This window comes from Mastigoproctus giganteus, chromosome 6 (assembly GCF_048544385.1).
Source record: "Mastigoproctus giganteus isolate SK-2022 chromosome 6, ASM4854438v1, whole genome shotgun sequence".
Taxonomy (NCBI): Eukaryota; Metazoa; Arthropoda; class Arachnida; order Uropygi; family Thelyphonidae; genus Mastigoproctus; species Mastigoproctus giganteus.
In genome coordinates this window covers 35,316,762-35,338,445 of record NC_143580.1, presented here as the reverse complement: position 1 = coordinate 35,338,445, position 21,684 = coordinate 35,316,762, and the positions used below count along the sequence as shown (strand labels likewise).

At 36.2% G+C, this 21,684-nt stretch overlaps 1 protein-coding gene across 1 annotated transcript in view; it reads right to left on the bottom strand.

Moving 5' to 3' along the window:
• The window catches only part of LOC150084154 (uncharacterized), a 120,117-nt gene extending 109,751 nt beyond the window's left edge, over window positions 1–10,366 (bottom strand). The window contains exons 1-2 of the mRNA XM_090376135.1: window positions 9,482–10,366; window positions 2,952–3,062 (exon numbers count right to left, since the gene is read on the bottom strand). Of these exons, the coding sequence (XP_090232261.1) occupies window positions 2,952–3,062; window positions 9,482–10,366 (996 nt within the window). The remainder of the gene's footprint in view (window positions 1–2,951; window positions 3,063–9,481) is intronic.
• Between the last annotated feature and the right edge of the window lie 11,318 nt (window positions 10,367–21,684).

The following is a 21,684-nucleotide window of genomic DNA, read 5'->3' as shown; positions in this document are numbered from 1 at the left end:
TGGTGTGACCTTTCTGCATCCTCTGTATTTGGTGGTGACGGGCTCGAACCCCGGTCTAATCAAGAAGCGTGTGCTACGCACTGGTGCTCCTTCCCACCTGGCTACGGAGGCACCTATGAAGATGGAAACGGTAACAATAGCTCTCTTGCAAAGTTGGTTGAATTTGGGTATTTAATTTCTGTTTCATCACAAAGCCATGCCATCGCTCCTTTTATATTGAATAAAGTTTTAACTGACTCATCATTTTGCATTTCTGAGAGTTCTTCTTGGTACTGCATTGATACATCAGACAAATCCACTAACACTGGTTGCATCATCCAGGTTGGAAAATCAATTTGTTTTAAATCAGAAAACCTTTCTTTTAAATCAGCGGACAAAATTTTCAGATGATCAACAATAACAAGTACAGCAGTATCAGTCACTTCACATTTTTTCAGCCAACGAAACTGTTCAAAATTTTTGTTACAAATATATTTTTGACATAATTCAATAAATGTAATGAAACCAAATATTTTCGCTTTTGCATTGACGAGAGTTTTATTTGTTCCTTGAAGTTGTTTATTTAATATATTTAGTTTTTCAAAGATATCGGCTAAATAACTTACAAATGCTTTACCATCGACCGTTAACAAATGCTTCATTTCATGTTTGTCACTTAAAAAGTCACTAATAGTATCAAATAGTTCCATAAATCTTTTCAAGCAGTTCCCTTTCAAGAGCCACCTTACTTCAGTGTGAAGTAAAAGTCTCACATGGTCTGCATTTTGTTCTTCACAAAAAAGCTTGAAGAGACACTCACATTTGGCATTAGTTTTAATAGCATTGACACACTTTATAACTGATTTTAGTACTTCATTAAGAACAGGTGAAATATTTTTAGTTACCAAGTTTTCCCTATGAATAACACAATGCACAAGAAGCATTTCTGGATTCTCATCTTTCATCAATTTTAAGCAGCCATTTTTCTTGCCCATCATATTAGGAGCACCATCTGCAGCACAAGATGTTATATTTTTCATTGGTATATTATTGTCATCTAAGTAATTTTTTAGCTTATTATATATATCTTTGGAGGTAGTGGTGCTCTCTAATGATTTACAGAATAACATTTCTTCAGCAAAATTACCTTTATCAATATATCTTACATAAGTTATCAGTACAGCTTCGCTGTCTCTCAAAGTTGATTCATCCATTTGCACTGAGAATTTTCTTGTTTTCAGCTCAAGTTGTATTTCAATATCTTCATTCATTTCATCTATTCTTCTGCTAACAGTATTGTTATTGAGTGGCATAGCTTTCACATCTTTGTCATCTTTTTCCAGAACTGTTTTAAGAAATGCTGATATTGATGGTTTGATTAAATTCTCTCCTATAGTATGATTTTTCCAAGATTTAGCAATGAGTAAAGAAATTTCATAACTAGCCTCAAGAGTACGATTGAGCATGAGCAATAAACAGAGACTTTAATGTTGCTGTATGAGCAATAAACAGAGACTTTAATGTTGCTCTTTTTTCAAAATTCTTCTTTAAAGTTTGCAAGTAATTTAAATCTGAATTTACATGAGCATTATGTTTCGCCTTCAAATGTGTCTCAAGATGACCTCGCTTTGTTGATTCGTTGGTCAAGCATTGTTGGCATAAAAGACAAAAAGGCGACCTTTGATCGTGGACAGTGGGTATGAAACCAAATTTTAAGTATTCCTCTGAATACTGACGAACGTTTTTTTTACTTTCACTACTCATTTTACTGTGCAACTGAAAGAAATAAATATAAGATAAATCAAAAACTAAAAATAAACTATGCATTAAAGTTAATTTAATTTTATTTTAATATATCAAAATTAATTATTAGTATGCTTTTTGAATGAATAAATCACACAAATTACTGAATTCGGGCTATTAAATCTGTGGTCTCTGTGAACAAGCAGATAAGTCTAATTTGTCAAAAATGAGATAAGTGCACTATAATAAAGTATTTATTATTTACTATTATGTGACATGCAGATATCTTCGTTATTGTAGTTTTAGCGTGAGTAATAAATATTTGTATATTTGAATATATGCATGTTTATATGAGAGTGTGAAGTTTATTTTTCCTCTCCTGCAAATTCGAGTTTTTGGACTTATTTGCTTATTTACTGAGACCACAGAAATATACATATACGACAAATACATACCATTGTGTATCACGGTTTTTCATTAATAATAATTCTGTGCGCAGACAAAGTAATTTTTTATTTTAATCTGAGATCGCCAAACCTATCCAAATGTACAAAGCCCAAACGAGCGTTTGTATGAAAGGAATTACCTATTTCATATAACATGTGGAGTTTGCGGTAGGCTACAGTAGACAACCACTTTGCTTGCGCATTGCGCATGGCATAAGCAATCGTCCAATACAGTACGTACTATTCCTTTACTAGGCATAGTAAGCAATACTCTCCAAACAAACTGTAATTGATATTACTCCAAACTTTCAAGTGCGGCTCTATAGAAAGTACAACATTTAACGAATGCTTATTTCCAATTGAGATACCAACAATTCTTCTTTTGTACAAGTTAAATCATAGTAGGTGGTTGTTTTAAACTCTAGACGAGCAATTTTTGAATTGCCCCCCCGAACAATAAAATTTCCCCCATGTGGGGCGTGGGACCCACGTTGGGAAACACCGCTTTAGAAAAATATAACAAAAAATAACATTTTACTTTTTCTTCTCAGAGTAGATATCTTTTATATTATACCGATTTTGTAATGAAAGGATAACAGCAATTCAGAAATTAATATTTCTCTTAGTGTATGAGGTTCTGGTTCAATGATATTTCTAATTTACTGAATAATACTATTTCAGAAGATGATTTTAGTGCAGCTACATGATGAGAATGGACAATAACCTTTAATTCATTGAAGAAATTACATCTCAAAAGAAAAAAATCATTTGCTAATATCTTACCTGAAAATTATGCAGATGTTGATTTGCTACAGAAGAGAGTGTTTCTACCTCATGCCCAGTATGTTCAAGTTTCTGACAGAGGTCATCTTTTTCACTGGTTACTTCTAATAACTATTAAAAAAAAAAAAAAAAAAAAAAAAAAAAATCAAATGCTACATGTTGAAATTTCAATGTTGTGCTGTAGCAAGTTTCAACTTGTTATAATGTGTGGTAACTCATCTGGATATAGAAATGCATGGATCACTCATTTATCTACAATCAACCTGAATTAGCATTTATTGTTATTTGGTTTTTTTTTTAGGAGCATTAGCAACTAAGGCCATATTGCTCCGGGATATGCGGTGGTCATTCCCTGACCTTTCCACATCCTCCGTATTTGGTGGTGACGGGCTCGAACCCCGGTCTAATCAAGAAGCATGTGCTACGCACTGCTGCTCCTTCCCACCTGGCTACGGAGGCGCCTCCTGAATTAGCATGCATTGCATAGAATTTCATGTGCTTCATTGCATTTTAAAATGAGTGACTTTACTGAGTGGCAAATTTTTCATCAGATACCCATAAAATGTTATAGAAACAATATCCAGCACCTTCAAAGAAAATGCTGGATATTGTTTGAAGACTTTTTAGTGGCAGCCTTTCAACTCCAAGAACAATGAATGATTAAATTGTGTTTAGCTTACTGGCATTTAACTATCCAAAAAGTTCCTCGTGAAACTGATATTTCTTATGAGACATATCAATCAATTTTAACACAAGATTTGTGAAGGCAATGTGTTTCAGCCAAATCTGTATTTTGCATCTTCATTGATCACAGAGTGGAGAGTTATAGAAGATCTTTGTCAACATGCTGCTGCTGACCAACAGTTTTTTTTTTTTTTTCCATCATTACTGGCAATGACTATGACCCAGAAACACAGCCCGGTGCTTTCAATGGAACATGGTCCTCCATGACAGAATAGTAATTTTGGTTACTTATCACTAGGTTCAAGTCCTGTCACAGACTGAAGGAATTTCTAAAGGCTTCATTAATCAGGGCTGTTTTTAGCTAATCTCAGGTGGAGAGATAATTAGAGTTCCTACTAAGAATTATTCCAGGTTTTTCAGGCTACACAACACACAAAGTGTACTGTGAAAACACATTTATACAGATACAATACACAATGGCACAGTATGGTGTAAGAAGCTGATGAGCTAAAACCCATCTTCTCCAAGGCCCAAAAATGGGAGATAATCTTGATCAAATGTGAAGACTATAGTTTTCCTATTTTTTGACTCGAAAAGCATTGTTCGATTGGAATACTGCACAGTACACTGCTATAATTTAAACAATAGAACTGCAGTTCTATGGCGATTTGCAAAATGCTGCTCAAAGAAAACAGCCAGAAAAGTGGGCTTCAGGGAATTGGCATGCATAATGAATACTTTGCAATTTTCTCAAGAACTGATTGCAAACTATTGTATCTATGGTTCCCCCAACTGCTATACTTACTGATATAGCTCCCTTTTATTTTATTTTATTTTTTTAAAAGCTTAAAGATTCCTTGAATGGCCACAGATTGCAATAACTAAAGAAATTATTTAGAATGCAACACAGGAACTATGAACAATTCTAAATGAAGCATAACGGGAATGCATCAGGAAGGAGCAAGTAAGCTTCAACATTTTCAAATATAAATTCAATCTCTGAACATTTTGATTGCATCTCATACATTACAATTCTAAAAATATATAGTGTGCAGCCACTTTATTAGGTACACGTACTTAGTAGCACGTTGAGCCTGCTTTATCCTTCAAAACAGCCTGAATTCGTCTAGACATGGATTGAACAAGATGCTGAAAACGTGCAGGAATGGAGTACCATGCAGACATGAGTGTGTCACGCAGTTCCTTGAGATTCCTTTTTATGTATGACCGGTAATTGGTGCATTATAGCCTCGGTTGCTGATGCGCCAATAAAACCCAAACCAAACCCTTGAGATTCGACAGAGGCATAGGCCTGCAGTGAACAGCCCTTTCCAGCTCATCCCAAAGACGTTCAATAGGGTTGAGATCCGCAGACTGAGTGGGTCACTGCAGCAAAGAAAAGTCATTGTCATGTTCCTGGAACCATTCCATAGTGATTCGGGCTTTGTGCACTGGCGCATTATCATGCTGGAAGTAACCGTCTGACTGAGGATAAACTGTCAACATGAAAGATGCACTTGGTCAGCAACAATGTTTAGGTACGATGTGGCATTCAGATGTGAATCTATGGGTATCAATGGACCCGACGTGTGCCAAGAAAACATTCCCCACACCATAACACTGCCCCCCCCACCTTGCACAGTAGTCGTCAGATATGACGGGTCCAAGGATTCATGTTGTTTTCACCAAATTCTGAGCCTTCCATCAACATGATGTACCAGGAACTTCGACCCGTCAGACCAAGCAACTGTTTTCCAATCCTCGATAGTCCAGTGCTGGTGTTGCTGTGCCCACAGGAGGCATGCTCTCTTGTTCTTCATTGATAACAAAACTACGCGATGTGGCCGTCAGCTGTTGTAGCCCATTCATGACAAAGTGCAACTAGTGGTCCGTTGCGATATTTTGTTCTGCACACCAAGGTTGTATTCTGACATGATGTGTGACATTGTGGCCCGTCTGTTTGCTTGCACAATTCTAGCCATCCTCCTCTGACCTCTCTCATCAACAAGCGATTTTCTTCTACAGGAGTGCCATTGAGAGGATGTTTTCTGTTTGCTGCACCATTCTCGATACACCCTTGAAACTGTGGTGTGTGAAAAGTTCAGGAGAACTGCCATTTCAGAGATGCTTTGTCCAGCACATCTTGCACCTACTAACATGCCACATTCGAGGTCCATCAGATCACTCCTTTTCCCCATTCTTGCTATGGTTTGTACGCTTAACTGATACTAGAAAGGTTGTTCTGCTGCATTTATATCCACAACTGTGGTCATGTGACTTGCAACGTTGTGGGACAAAATCTCTACTGATGCTTCATGGGCTGGGTTGGATAGCCCAAGTTTCTTTAAATTCCTTCTTCCTCCTCCTCCTAGTGTGACCAGCATCACATCAGCCATGCCATAAGTTCGTGTCAGAACTGGAGAAATGCCACTGATAAACAGGCAGTGGGAGGTATATGAGAGCGAAAGCTGCAATTTTATATCGGGAGTCTACCCAATCTTACCATTTAAAACAGAATGGCGGTATATTTGGTACACTATGCTGTAAATTTCCTGAGGTTAGGGGAAGGTGTATGAGAGTGAAAGCTGCAATTTTATATTAGGAGTCTACCCAATCTTGCCATTTAAAACAGAATGGCAGTCTATTTGGTACACTGTGCTGCAAATTTTCTGGGGAGCGAGGGAAGGGTAGCTCTTGATGAGATCCATAGCTATTTCTACAAATAAATATACATGGTTAAAACAATAAGTTCTGGCACCACTAAAATAATAATTTATTTTTTGTTGCAATATTTTTGGGTTTGCAGTAGATGGCAATGCCATTTTCTGCTTTCTTCAAAAGCATATGAGTAAGGGCAAGTTTTTGTTTTCTTCCAGTTTGAGTGTGAAGCTAATATTTTTGCTTATGCTGTTTTATGTAGGAGTGAAAATTTCTTAAATTCTTCTTGATGTGGTTCCATATAAAGAAAATATCATCAGAGAGTTGTTGATTATTTTCTGGTGGTGGTGATGGGGACCTTCGGCACTTCAGACTGAAGGTCTGGCATAGAGGCCCAGGTTTGCCAAGCTTAACTTCTTTTGGACAGAAAATTTACTCGACACCAGACATGGGCCTAGGTGACTGAGATTGATGATATCTCAGATATCATGTTTTGAGAGAAGCAGAGTGGTCCTGTGTGTGTGTGTGTGTGTGTGTGTGTGTGTGTGTGTGTGTGTGTGTGTGTGTGTGTGTGTGTGTGTGTGTGTGTGTGTGTGTGTGTGTGTGTGTGATCATTAGCCAAGACTAGCTGTAAGTCTGTGTCTAAGAGATGGATATTGGAAAACACCAAAAGAGTGGGAACTGATAAATTTTGGTTAGTAAAACTACTAGCCATTTGGCAAGCATCTGCCCTGGAACATCTGCTTTCATAGCAAACTGGAAAGAAGTACTAAAGACTTCCTTTACTCCCCCTTCCCTACCCCACCAGGGATGGGGAGCATCAACACCAGGTGTAAAAGATGGCAGAATGGTTGGCACTGGGGGCTCAATACTGATGACAATTTTTGAGGAAATAACGTGGCATATATCATCAACGAGATGGATTCAGACGTGTACAGGAGGTGGGATGATTGCACCTCAGACTGAGGGTCTACTGTAAATGCCATTATGGAAGGTTCCCCCCTCCCAAGTTTGGGCTGGCCATGGTCCACTGGTGAGTATGCATGGTCACAATGAATTTGTGAACTCTTCTGGACTTGGATTTGTGGAGAATAAATGTAAATTTATACATTTTAATTATTATTTAATGTATTCGAGTCTTCAGATTTTCATCCATTTGGAGGGGGATCCCACCTTACTTTTAGAACTTTTTCTTCCAATTTGAGAGAACAAACCCTAGATATTTTTGTTAAGCAACCTTCATAGGAAGCTGATTAATTCAGTCAAAACGAGAAGAAAACCCAAAAATGTTTCCACCCATTCCAATATAGATTAACTCAATCCAATAGTTTTCTATCGCAGGTTGAAACAGCAGTTAGAAAAGCCCTCGGCAAAAGTGTTAAGGGGCATTATTTGACTGGATGTCAAAATAATGCCCCTTAACACATCAGCAAAAAACAGCACAAAAATTTCAAAGCTTGATATAATTTATGCTGCTTGAGCACTACACTGCTAAATAAATGGCCAAATCTATATATTTTCTATGATTTAGAGGAATCTTCTACTCAATCTCTACACCAATATATTTCTTTTTACAACTTAGGAATTTTACAGTATATAATTATAATGAAAAACAATTAAAATATTATAAATGAGAATGGGCCTGTGGCACTGGATTCCATAACATAGAGAATCCAGCTGAACAGTGAAAGCAGTAGCTAAAATAAATTTTAATACGGTAAATAGGAGCTTTCGGGATAGCATATCCCTTCATCAGTTAAGTACATACACACATGGAAATGAAAACATAACATAAAATGTTAGGAATGGAATAAACTAAAATAAACAGTGAGTGTTCAGATAACTGAAAGAGCATGCACGTGAATGTGAGAGTGTTTAATCACTTACTATGTCGAATCAGGTGATTGTTGTTCGCACCTGATGCATATATTGGCTGACTGCCAGCATTTGTCGTGCTTTAAAACTACAGACTCCAAAATTGGGTGTAGCCTTGTACCTCTATTGTAGTTTAAACGTTGCGACAGCTAGATATGTTTAGGGACTCTAACCACAGGCAGTGATGGTAGTGACGAGATTGGTCAATCACCTCACTGTCACGGTTGGGATTGAGGTCATGTTGAGTTGACCAGAAATGCTCTGCGACTGCAGAGTGCACAGAGTCACCTAGGCAGATAGACCTACCGTGTTCTGCAAGGTGGTCCTGGAGACGCCTGGAGCTTCCCCCACATAGCAGCTGCAGAATCATGGCAGGTTTCTAAAGTAAAAGCTGATCTCACCAACTATCCATGTCTTGGACAATCACCAAGCGCACTACAAGTACAAGAACTTGCAGCTCGCCCCCTCATGACAGCGAGATGGTATCTACCACTTATATTCCATATTACCCGGGCACCTCAGACCACATTTCTAGAATCTTATGAAAAGTACTGCGTAAAGGGTTTGCAACTTCCTGTTATAGGTTTGCAATCTCTGGTCTCGAGAATAAACCATCGCATAAAACACCCATCGCCCCTCTTTTATGCAGCGGTATTGTATACCAGATCACTTGCCATGATTGTGGCAGCTGCTATCTGGGGGAAAGCTCCAGACATCTCCAGAACTGCCTCGCAGAACATGATAGGTCCATCAGCCTAGGTGACTCTACCATCACAGAGCATTTCTGGTCAACTCGACACGATCTCAATCCCACCCATGACAGAAAGGTGATTGACCAATCTTGTCACTACCATCGCCGCCTGTGGTTAGAGTCCCTAAACATATCTAGCTGTCGCCACATTTTAAACTGCAATAGAGGTACAAGACTACACCCAATTTTGGAGTCTGTAGTTTTAAAGCACGACAAATGCTGGCAGTCAGCCAATATATGCACCAGGTGCGAACAACAATCACCTGATTCGACATAGTAAGTGATTAAACATTCTCACGTTCATGTGTGCACTCTTTCAGTTATCTGAACATGCACTGTTTATTTTAGTTTATTCCATTCCTAACATTTTATGTTATGTTTTCATTTCCATGTGTGTATGTACTTAACTGATGAAGGGATACGCTGTCCCGAAAGCTCCTATTTACGGTATTAAAATTTATTTTAGATACTGCTTTCACTGGTTCAGCCATATTCTCTATGTTAAATTAAAATATTATAATAAACAAATAATATATATAAACAATTAAAATATTATAATTACCTGTTTCTTAGTCTCATTCAATTCTTTCTTCACTTTGATTGCAAGAGCTTTAAACTTAACCATTTTATTTTCTGATTCTTTCAAAGCATTCTGCAGCTTTTCTGTAGGATTGTTTTCATTCTGGCAAAGGACACTGTCATTGTTCTTTTGCAAAGACTGAAGTTTTTCTAATAAGGCATATTTTTCTGACTGCAAACTATGAATCTGATTAGATGTAGCTTCTGCGCTGTTTGTGAGTAATTTTATTTTATTCTCTAACTCAGGCATGGTTTCAAATTGCAATTTATTAAGCTCTTTGGTGCATGTGTCTTTGTCTGATACAGTAGCATTTATCACCTCTTTGGATTCCTTGAGTTCATTTTCCAGGACGAAAATGTTCTCATTTAACTTCTTTTCTGTTGTCTCCAGTAGTTCTACTTGTTTTTCTAAATCATTCTTTTGTTCCTTCAAGATGGAAATGGAATTTTCATGATCATTTAGTTCTTTCCTTAACTGTCCTAATTCTAACAGTAAATCTTCAAGAGAACTTTTCAGAACAAGCTCGTTATTGTTCTCAATGTCAAATGCCGTTTGTGTTTCAACATGATGTAACTGCTGTTGCTTTATTCTCTGACTATATAGTTGTTCTTCAAATGTATATGCAAGTTGTTTTTCATTATTTAACTCTTGATGGGAAATAAGCAGTTGCTGTTCTAAAGTTTCAAGTTTTTCCTTGAAACTTTCTTCAGAATATTTTAGCTGCTCTATAGTGCTTAAAGAACCTTCTAACTTTTCCTCTTTTTCTTGTATTAAAAAATTCAAGGATTCAATCTCTGATTCCAAATCTTTATTCTTCTGAAGTAATTTATCTTTTTCATCTGAAGCATTGTTAAATTCTTCCTTCATATTATCCAGGACTTTTTTTGATGATTCTAAAACAAAAATTTCTTCCTCCAAGTTGTTCACTTTTCCTCTCAGATTCAAGAACTCATTTTCATTTTCAACATTTAAACTTTCAAAATACCTTACTTTTTCTGAAAGAGTGTGAATTTTATTTCCAGCTGATTTTAAATCATTATCTTTTGTTTCTATTTGTGAAGTTAGCTCTTCAATTTGGTTTAAAAGGTCATCCATCTGACAATGAATCTTTTCTGTTAACTCTGCCTTAGAATGAAGTTCCTGTTGCAATTCTACTGCTTTCAAATTAGCTGCTTGAAGTTGTTCTTTCAACATCTGAACTTCATCAAAAACAGACTTATTCTCTACAGTACTATAATTTTCCAAAATGTCACTTGAATTCTGTGCTACAAAATGATTATTTTCTTTAGGTGATATACTATTTAATCTATAATCTTCATTACTTGAATTTTCTACATCAATTAAATCAATCTCTGAATGCAGATCACTGTTTAGTGTTCCTTTATATATATTATTATGCTTTATTCCATTTATCATAATTTCTTGTATATTATTAAGATCATTAAGTATACTTTCTCTTTGATTCTCAAGGTCAGAAACCCTTATAATTATTTCCTGCATAGAATGCATTTCCTCTTCTTGTCTTTCTATTGTCATATGCAAATAATTATTAGCTACATTTAATTCTTGAAAATGCTTTTTTAACTTATCTAGCTCTTGATGAGCTGTTCGCTCCCTTTCTTCTGTTTCACATAATTCTTTCTCCAATTTTCGAATATGTAGTGTATCATTTTCAAGATCTGCTTCTAGACACTTAATTCCAAGTTTCATTTTTTCACTTTCCTCTCTAAGTTCTTTTGCTTCATATTCTACAAATTGCTGAAGATCTTTTACCTGAATGAGCTCATCAACTAAGTTTTCTTTCAGCTGAAGAGTCTCAGATAATTTTATTTCCAAATTAGATACCTTCATTAAAGAATCCTTCATTTTTGAAAGCAACTCACCACTACCTTTTTTCAATTTAACTATTTCTGAAATGTGCATTTCTTTTTCTTCATTTAAAATATCAATAGTGTTTTTATGCTTCAAAATTTCTTCTCCTAGTGCAGTAGCTTCAGATATCAAATCCCTTATTTGAATATGGAGGCAATCAGCTTCTTCAGATTTAATTTTCAAATTTTGTGAACAAATAGCATTTACATCATTATTTTCCATTATTGTTTTTTCTAATTGTTCCTTTGTACTTCTAAGTGTTGATACCTCATGCCTAAGTAACAATAACTCTGCCTTTTCATTATCATAAGCTTCCATTTTCAGTTTCCAAGATTCACATTCTTTAGATGACTCATCATAACATTTCCTAATCCTTTCATTTTCTTCAAGAAGATTTCCAATTTCTGTTGTAGTCTTTTGTAACTGAGCAGACAGGTCATCATTATCAGTAACATATGAACTTATTTTTGCATTCAGCAGTTCTAATTCTTTCTCTAAAGAAATTTTCTCATTTTTCAAGATTTCTAATTCTTCCTTTCCCCCTTCATAAGCTTCCATTTTTAATTTCCAAGATTCACATTCATTGGCTGCCACTTCATAACAGCTCTGAATCCTTTCGTATTCCTCAAGAAGACCTTTATTCTCTATTGAAGCCTTTTGCAACTGAGTAGACAGTTCATTATTATCCTTAATATATGAAATTATTTTGGCATTTGATAACTCCAGTTCTTTCCCTAAAACATTTTTCTCAATTCTTAAAGTTTCTAACTCTTCCTTTTCACTTTCATAAGATTCCATTTTTAATTTCCAGGATTCATATTCTTTAGCTGACTCCTCATAACAGCTCAGAATTCTTTTATTTTCCTCATGAAGAAATCCATTTTCGACTGTAGCTTTTTGTAGCTGAGCAGACAGCTCATCATTACTCGTAAAATATGAAGTTACTTTGGCATTCAACAACTCTAATTCATTCTCTAAAGAAATTTTCTCATTTTGCAAAATTTCTAACTGAACAATATTATCTTTAGATTCTTTAAATGACTGTAATGAGCTCAATGCAGTATCACGTGCCTCAGTTAAAATTTCAACTTGATTTTGTAGCTCCTATAGAATTAATGAAAAAAAAAAAAAGATTTAAAATTGTGATTTTAATATGAAATTATGTAATAAAACCAATATAAAAGATTTAAAGCTTAAAAATGCACTAAGGACACAAAGTTAAGAAACAGTTCTATTTATCAAGGAAACAAAACACAGCTTATTGATTAAAATTATAAAAAATCTCCTAATTCACATTTGCACTCCTACCCCACTGTTTGATTTGCTCTCGCTCTCGCTCTCTCTCTCTCTCTCTCTCTCTCTCTCTCTCTCTCTCTCTCTCTCTCTCCATTTTCCCCAGTAAACTTTTGTTCTTTCTCTCAAATACTCTAACCCGCTTATTATTTTGGGACAATTTTAAAATTACAATAAACTGGTAAACATCAATGTACTTTACTTGGCAGGTAATCTAATGATTGAGGTGGAGTTCAAAAAAGATTTTTATTCACCCAGAAGTAGTTGTCATAGAAAGATGAAATTTTTTTTTCCCTGTTTGATACCTTTAAATCTCTATAGCAACCAGACAAATTTTGGTTTCGATCTGACAATTCATTTTTTTTTTCTTTGCAGTACTGAATGAAGTGAAGTGTCCCAATGGATAAGTGAAATACAAATCAGTGATTCAGTTCCTTTTTCTGCAAGGGAAAACACCCAAAACAATCCATAAAGAAATCGTCGCTGTTTATGGAAGAGACTGTCCAGATTACACTGTAGTTGCACACTAGTATAAACAATTCAAATGTGGAAGAACCTCAATACATGATGAAGAAATCTCAAGATGTGCAGCAACTGCTGTAAGAGGAATGTTGCAAAAACAGAGGCATTAATTCTGGAAGATTGCTGTACTAGTGTCAAAGAACTAGCTGCAGAGATCCAAATTAGTGTAGGGTCTGAGGAGAATAAGTTTAAGGCTCAGCTGGACAGGTATTTCGAACGAACAGAGGGGTGAAGTGGAAGTGGTTATTTTTATTTATTTATGTTACTTTTTTTTTTTTTTTTTTTGGCTGATGCTGCATAAGCTTGCTTTCTTGCATCAAATGCCTCTACTAATGCTAATGCTAATGCTAATATCATCTGTCAACAGTTACATATGAGTAAAGTGTCTGCTAAATGAGTTCCCAGATTTCTGGCTCCTTACTAGAAGAAGAAGAAAAAGGCACAATGTGAACATGAAATGTTGTCCACGTGCCAGGAAAAACTGAAATATTGCTGCATCCTGCTTATTCCACTGATACTGCACCCTCAGATTTCTACCTCTTTCCTGCCCTGAAATCCTTTCTTCATTGGAAAATGCTTTGCTGCTGCTGATGATGAGGTGATTTCTGTTGCCGAGTTATGGTTTGAAGGAGTTAGAGGATTTCTACAAAATTGACCTGCCGAAGTGTATTGAGAGATAGCCCAAATGTGTCATTTTGTCTGTTGGTGAATATTGCTGAAAAAGTGTAATACATCGTGTTTGTTTCAATCTTCTATCACAACTACTTCTGGGTGAATACAAATCATTTTTGAATCCCCCCCCCCTCTTCATTAAGAAATCAAATTACAGTCTGAACCTGGATATTTGCAATCATATGCGACCACTACAGTGAAGTCACCCTCATTAGAAGTTTATTCCTGTGCCATCTGGCAACACGGGAACTTTGCTGCATCTTGAAGGCAACAGTCTTGGTAAACTGCTTCACATTTTTGCTAATTCACATACTGACACCATTAGAGCCACACAAGTTAAATTTTGTCTCTCATGAAAAAAATAATAGCATATTACTAATTCCAGGCTAACTGACATATTCTTGGTCCATTTCAGTTGAGTCTCACAAACAATTTTTTTGTAAAGAGAGGAAGTGAAATTTCAGATTTCTTCTGACAAAAAATTTAATCCATAAACCATTTGCAATTTGTGGAACTAAAAACTTTTTCCTATGAAAGGCTTTCAATTCCATAGCAAAAAATCATCCAAAAAATGGAGCCCTTAAACCTTTTTTGCCAGAAAGCCAAATGGGGGTGATGTGAGTGCTCAGAGATTGGATATGTTAGACAACTGTATTGGAACATGTACAAATGGCACAGAACTTTTCTTTCATTTATTTCAAAACTGAGCTGAAATAGCTCTACAGATTTCAAGATGAAAGTTTTTAATAATTACAATACTCAATGGATGGTAGGTCTGACATAAACCTACGACATCATTTAGAGATGTTTAAAAATAAATATTTATACAAAATATTTATTTTTAAAACAGCACAATTTCAGTGATTTATTTATATACTTTTAAAGTTTTCAAGGTGTTGCAAATTTTTTGTATGAAATGTATATTATTTTACCAAAATTACTGGGATACTAAGGGAAAGACAACAATGGTTTATGGATTAGATTTTAGTATTGTATTTTGGTATTGGATTTTAGTATTTTGGTATCAGGTCTCCTCATCTGTAGTGCAGCATGTGGTCTTTGTGGAACACTTTCCATCAGTTTACAACACATATTGATGAAAATATTTTTCCATTTCTCCAGAACAGGTTCTACTGCCTGATCAGATCAGTTCTCTGGGCAGGCCAGATCCATCAGCATCATATTACTCTACCTCAACTAAACTATCATCCACTGGGTTTGTGACAGCGTATTGTTATAGAGGGCAAAAATATAAGGTGACACAAATAAAACTGAATCAGCATTAAGAATGACATTATCAAGAATGTCACAATATAAACCTTTCCAAAAGGTACTATCTACAAAATCCATCAACCTAATGCCATATCGTGAAAAATAGGCACAAACCATCAAGTTTTCTCCTCACTCCGACTCACCAATACTTTAGTAAATACTGTATATAGTAACAATAACACAGAAGGTTGTCAACCTGCGGCCCTTTCAACTCCACCCAGATAAAATAAAACTTCTTTCTTGTTTTCCTGAATAAAAAATTAACTTCGAATTGTGGCAAAATTAATTAAACTGGTAATTTTATTTTTACATTAGTGTTTGCCTATAGAGCATTTTTAAAAAATCTTCTTTCAGGATACTCTTAAAAAGATGTGAGCTAAACAACCTTCTTTAAAAAGGATCTGCATCAAAGAAGTGAAATATGAGAGTGTTGGTGTTTGTGTAGTCACTCAATGATCATTTTCTTATTTGTGCAAGAAGCAATCTTGTCATACACCGATGAGTCAAAACATTATGACCACCTACCTAATATGATGTTGGTCCTCCACGTACAGCTAAAACAGCTCATACCTGGTGAGGCATGGGTGCCAAGATTTCTAAATATGTTGTGTGGTATCTGGTACCAATATATAACCAGCAGATCCTTTAACTCCTGTAAGGTCCATGGTTGAGACACCACAGATCGGAGTTGCTGTTCCAGCACACACCACAGATGTTCGACGGGATTGACGTCTGGGGAATTTGGAGGCCAGGGCAATACCTGGAAATCTTCCTCATGTTTCGTAAACCAGTCTCGAAAAATCCGGGCGGAGTGGCATGGTGCATTATCCTACTGAAAGACGGCACCACCAGAGGGGAAGACCGTTGCCGCGAAAGGGTGTACCTGGTCAGCAATGATGTTTAGGTAGGTGGTAGACGTCAGAGTGCCTGGCACATGTATGACTGGACCCAGGGTATCCCAGCAGAACATCGCCCAAAGCATGACACCGCTGCCACCGGCTTGTTTTCGTCCCACGGTGCATGCAGGTGCCATCACTTCCCCAGGTAAATGACACACACGTACTCATCGGACCAGACGACCTTCAATCACTCAAGGTCCAGTTTCAATGTTTGTGTGCCCATTGTAGGCCCTGTCGCCGTTGAACCATGGTTAACATGGGCACTCAGAGTGGCCTGCGGCTACGCAGCCCCATTTTCAGAAGGGTTTGAGTACTGTGTGTTGTGACACATTACTCCCATCACCAGCATTTCAATTACCAGCAAGTTGCATCATAGTCGCCCTTCTGTTGCCACATACCATCTGGGAGAGCCTTCGCTCACCTCGAACATCGATGAGCTGTGGTCGTCCAACACCTTGCCGACAGTTCTTGAGTTTTCTCTCCTCGGACCACTTTCAGTAGGTACTAACCACGGCTGACTGTGAGCATCCCACCAGCCATGCCGTTTTGTATATATACTCCGACTCAGTCATCTGGCTATTACAATTTGGCCTTCGTCAAACTCACTTAAGTCTGCTGCCTTTCCCACCTGAAGAACAAGAGTAACACTGATTAATGAAGCTCAGTATCAGGTGTTTTTTATACCATGTCCCAACCTGTGCACGTGCCGTAGTTCATCCACAGTTTCTTCAATTTGTATAACAACTCACTGGTCATAATGTTTTGGCTCATCGGTGTATGTCATAATGAAAAAAGTCAAGAAACTTTCTCACTTTTATGTTCACAAAAGATGTAAGCTTTTGATTATGTTTTCTTCTTAATATCAAACAGTAATTAATATCAAACTTAATATCAAAATTCCAGTGATTTCTGTAAAATGTGCACTGATTTATATTCATACATTAAAGCATATTTTTAAAAGAATAAGAGAAGCATACCTCAATATGATATGTAGAACACTTCTGTATGGTACGCTCCAGAAATTAAAACGAAAACGATTTTAAAAAAATCAAAAATCTTGCATTACACTAAGAAATAATTAACAATAATTAAAAATCAAATGAACAAAATTAAAAATTAAGAAAAAAATTAATTTAAAGAAAAAAATGCAAAACGATTTTGAGGTATACTTCTCTTATTCTTTTACAAATATTGATATCAATGTAGAACGTATTGAGCATTATAGCTCTGGTTCATACTATTAAAGCATATTATAGTATTTTTCATGCTAAATTTCTTAATTTGGTGATTAGGTTAAATTCAAATTGAGGAAAGACAGTTGTAGAATAGATCTGCGGAAATTTGCCTTTAGCTGGCAGGTTATTGACTGCTGGAACAAACTTCCATCTGATGCTGTGGAAGTTGAGAGCTTGAATAAATTCAAGGAGGACTGGACAAACTTTTAGAGGGAATGGATGTGTGAAATTTTTTTTTTTTTTTTTTTTTTGGCTGATGCTACATAAGCTCATAAAGCTTGCTTGCTTGCATCACATGCCTCTACTACTACTACTAATCAAGAATACTTATGTTTCCATTTTGAGGTAAGCTTGCATCACACACTGAATGGCTAAAATGGTAAGGTCTGAAGAAAACTGATCTGAAGGAAAAAAAACAATTTTTCTTACTTTAGATCAGTTGTCCTCCAGTGTTTCAAATACAGCATAAAATAGCTTGAAAAAGACTGTTTAATAATATTTGTAAGAAGTTTCATCTTTCAGTGCAACATAAAGCTTTCCTAAGTTCGTTAGTCATCAGCACAATATTCTATGTCAATTAAACACAGTATTCTAATTCAAGTAAATAATATAATAGATGTCATCATTTTTTTCTGAAATGATTATATCTATGGATATAATCATTTCAGAAAAAGCATGCAAATAAGAATTAGATACACAGGTTCAAAACTGCATAATTAAATTTAATATGTTGAAATGTTATGAAAATTAAATGAATTTGCTTCTGATTAAAAAGTTATCTAGATAACAATGAAATCAAATGAAAAGTTAGATGTAGTTAGTAAGTATTTAGTAAGCACTTTTCACAGAGTGTTTTTGAAAAGATCCACTGCCTCTTTTTTAAAGAGGAAGAAAATGTTAATACATATTTTGGGAAATGGTTGATTGATTTGGATTTTATTGGCACATTAGCATCTAAGGCTATAATGCACCAAGACCATTGGGAAATGGAAAGATCCTCTTGTGGGTTCAATAAAACCAACTGGAAGACTGTATGTAGCCTGCAGGATGCCAAGTGGACAACTTAGGCCAAAAACTCCCACAAATGTTCTATGTCAGATAGAACATTTGTGGGAGTTTTTGGCCTAAGTTTCTGATCCACCCACCCTGTATGAATTGGTAACTTTTCTTATGAAAGATTGGTATTAGATTCCTGTAGGACACTTTCGGAGTCTTGTGGATTCCACGTCAGTGCCATCTTGGCTGCACACAGTGGTCAAAATGCTTTGTTGTATATGTACTGTACAACAAAACTCCATATCATATGAAAAGTGTAAAAAATTGCAGACATTATTACATATGAAAGTGAGCTAAACCTTATGTATAATAATGTAAGCAAACTGCACATGAACATCAGAGCTGTGTGTAAAAATTATGATGGGCAGAATATGCTCTGATTTACTTTCATGCAAGTATAAAATATCTTGTCTCATTCAAAACATAAACATGTTACAATATGCATTCTATAAACCTTACCTTATTATTGTTCTGTAATGTTAATACTTCATTTTCCAAACACTGACAAGTAGCAGTCAAAGTATTCATTTTCAACTTTAAGCATTCTATCTGCTCCTCTGCTGAATCATATTGCCTCCTCAGGTCCTTCTTCTGATCTTGAAGTTGATGCAATTCTTCTTGCAGTGCATTTTGTTCTGTTTTTTGGAAGCAGAGTTCTTTCTCCAATATCTGTATGTAAAAAACTCAGATGCAAATATCTGCTAACAAATTATTATGTAAAGATTGAACTTTTATGTAATATTGTACTATAGTAGTAGTAAAGTAAGTACAGGTACCAAGTCCCACAACTGATAATATCAGGACTGAGTTTTCAGACAATAAATCACATAATGGGAAATAAACTGACATTGCATTATAAGAGCACTAGGCCTAAGTTGGCTGTTATGCTGTAGAAAGGTTATATCAGTCCTTGCCCAATGTACAACATTATAAGTTTGTAATAAAATGACACTATTAGTTAATTAACATTAGGCTTTAATCTATTCAAAAATTGCCTTTAACTTACCATTTTCTAAACGAGAGTAGCAAACATTTAGGCTTAATTTAAATTAATGTTATTTACCAGATCACTACAGGGTAACAGTTCGACAGGTAGTGCCCTTGCAGCCAATATAATCAGTGGAAAACTCCAAGTTGCTCTCTTTTCTTTCCAGCTGCTACATGTAATGTGGTTTCTGGAGGTATTTGGTAAATACTGTATTTTATTGAACTATATATGTGTTTTTGAATTATCTAATGCATACCTGTAGGACTTTGGGTTCCAATCCTAGTTTGCTGTAAATACTAATATGAAGTCTTCTGAGCAATGCAAACAGGCTGCCAGAGTAGGTCATGGGGTATTGTCAATCATATACAAGAATTTTGCTAGTAGGGAAAAGGAGGTGATTATCCCTTTTTTGATTTGGTAGTTGTTGGCGCATCGGCTTCTGTGGCCATATTGCACCTCCCAAGGTTTTTGCAGTACTTTGATCCAAGCCCGAGGCGGGAATCGAACCCGCGACCTTTGGGTTGCCGGGCAGGTACTGATTATCCCTTTGTATAAGGCAATGGTCAGGCTACCTTGAGTACTGTGTACAGGTCTGGAGGCCTCATTTTAGGAAGGATGTAGAGTTTCTTGAGTGTGTACAGAGAGGGGCAACAAGACTTGTGAGGGGAACAAAGGAATCCTCTTACCAAGAAAGGTTTAAGTTCTGCAAATTGCAGTGGCTGGAGACTAGACACCTGCAAGGTAATTTGACTGAGGTGTATACGGCCTTCAATGGGCTGAGCAGGCTCAATTCTAATGGAATTCTTCCTCTTGCTCAGATTACGAACCTGAGGGGGCATAAATTCAAATTGAGGAAAGACAGTTGTAGAATAGATATGCAGAAATTTTCTTTTAGCCAGCAGTGGTTAATTGCTGGACCAAACTTCCATCTGTCATTATGGAAGTTGATAGCTTAAATAAATTTAAGGAGGAACTGGACAAACATTTAGAGGGAATGGATGTGTGAAATTGGAGGTTTTTTTTTTTTTTTTTTTTTGGCTGATGCTACATAAGCTCATACGCTTGCTTTCTGCATCACATGCCTCCGTTACTACTACTACTATTACATGTTAAAAGTAAAAAGTTAATATTCTGCCTCAAAATAGGATCATAAAATCTATATTTTTGGCCATATTAAATATTAAATTAATTAAAATTAGTAAAACTATTATTGGAACAGCAGAAATGGGTATATATGAGCTATTCTTCTCATCTGGCCATTATCCATTCAGAGCTACTGATGAGTAGGCAGAAAGATGGCCATTTGGATGAATGAATTTTCCTTTGTTGTTGTTTTTTTGGTTTTCAGGAGCATTAGCAACTAAGGCCATATTGCTCCGGGAATATGCGGTGGTCATTCCCTGACCTTTCCGCATCCTCCGTATTTGGTGGTGACGGGCTCGAACCCCGGTCTAATCAAGAAGTGTGTGCTATGCACTGTTGCTACTTCCCACCTGGCTACAGAGGCGCCGAATTTTCCTTTTCCCCCCTTCTTTTTTGTTAATTGTACGTAATTTAGATTTGTTTATCTAGATCAATGAGTGAAAACAACAGAGATCAGGAAAGGCAATTATCACTTAATGTGGCCCAACCGACCAAGTTTAGAGATCACATCTGGAATGCACACACTAAACATAGGATCACACAAATGTTGAGACAAAGTACAGGCATACCTCGGTTAACGTTACCTCTGATAACGAAGCTTCGATATAACGAAGTCCGCAATTTCAAGCCCCATTTAACATAAAAAATATATTCCAGTTTAATCACCTGAAATCTAAACAAACTGACGAAATTACGGAAACCTTTTGGGCTTCTCGTGGTTGGTTCGAGAAATTTAAAAAACGGGCCAGGGTTCATAGTGTAAAATTAACAGGAGAAGCCGCAAATAAGTTTTCAGAAAAACTAAAGGAAATAATTGAACGTGAAAATTTTCCACCAAATTTGGTGTTCAGTGTTGACGAAAGCGGTTTGTTCTGGAAACGGCTACCAACAAAAAGTTTCATTTCTATTGAAGAAAAACCAGCTGCTGGGTTCAAAGCAGCTAAAGACCGTTTAATGTTACTCTTTCGATAATTTATAATCGCCTCTGGCGATTATAAATTAAAATTGTTATTAGTTTACCATTCAGAAAATCCGAGGGTGTTAAAAGGTAACATAAAAATGAATTTACCTGTAATATGGAAAGCAAATAGAAAAGCGTGGGTTACCAAGGAGTTATTTACTGATTGGTTTGTTAACCACTTTTGTCCTGAAGTAAAACGGTATTGTCAAAAAAACAACTTTGAAGAAAAAGCTCTTTTGTTGTTAGCCAATGCTCCGGGACATCCTACTGAT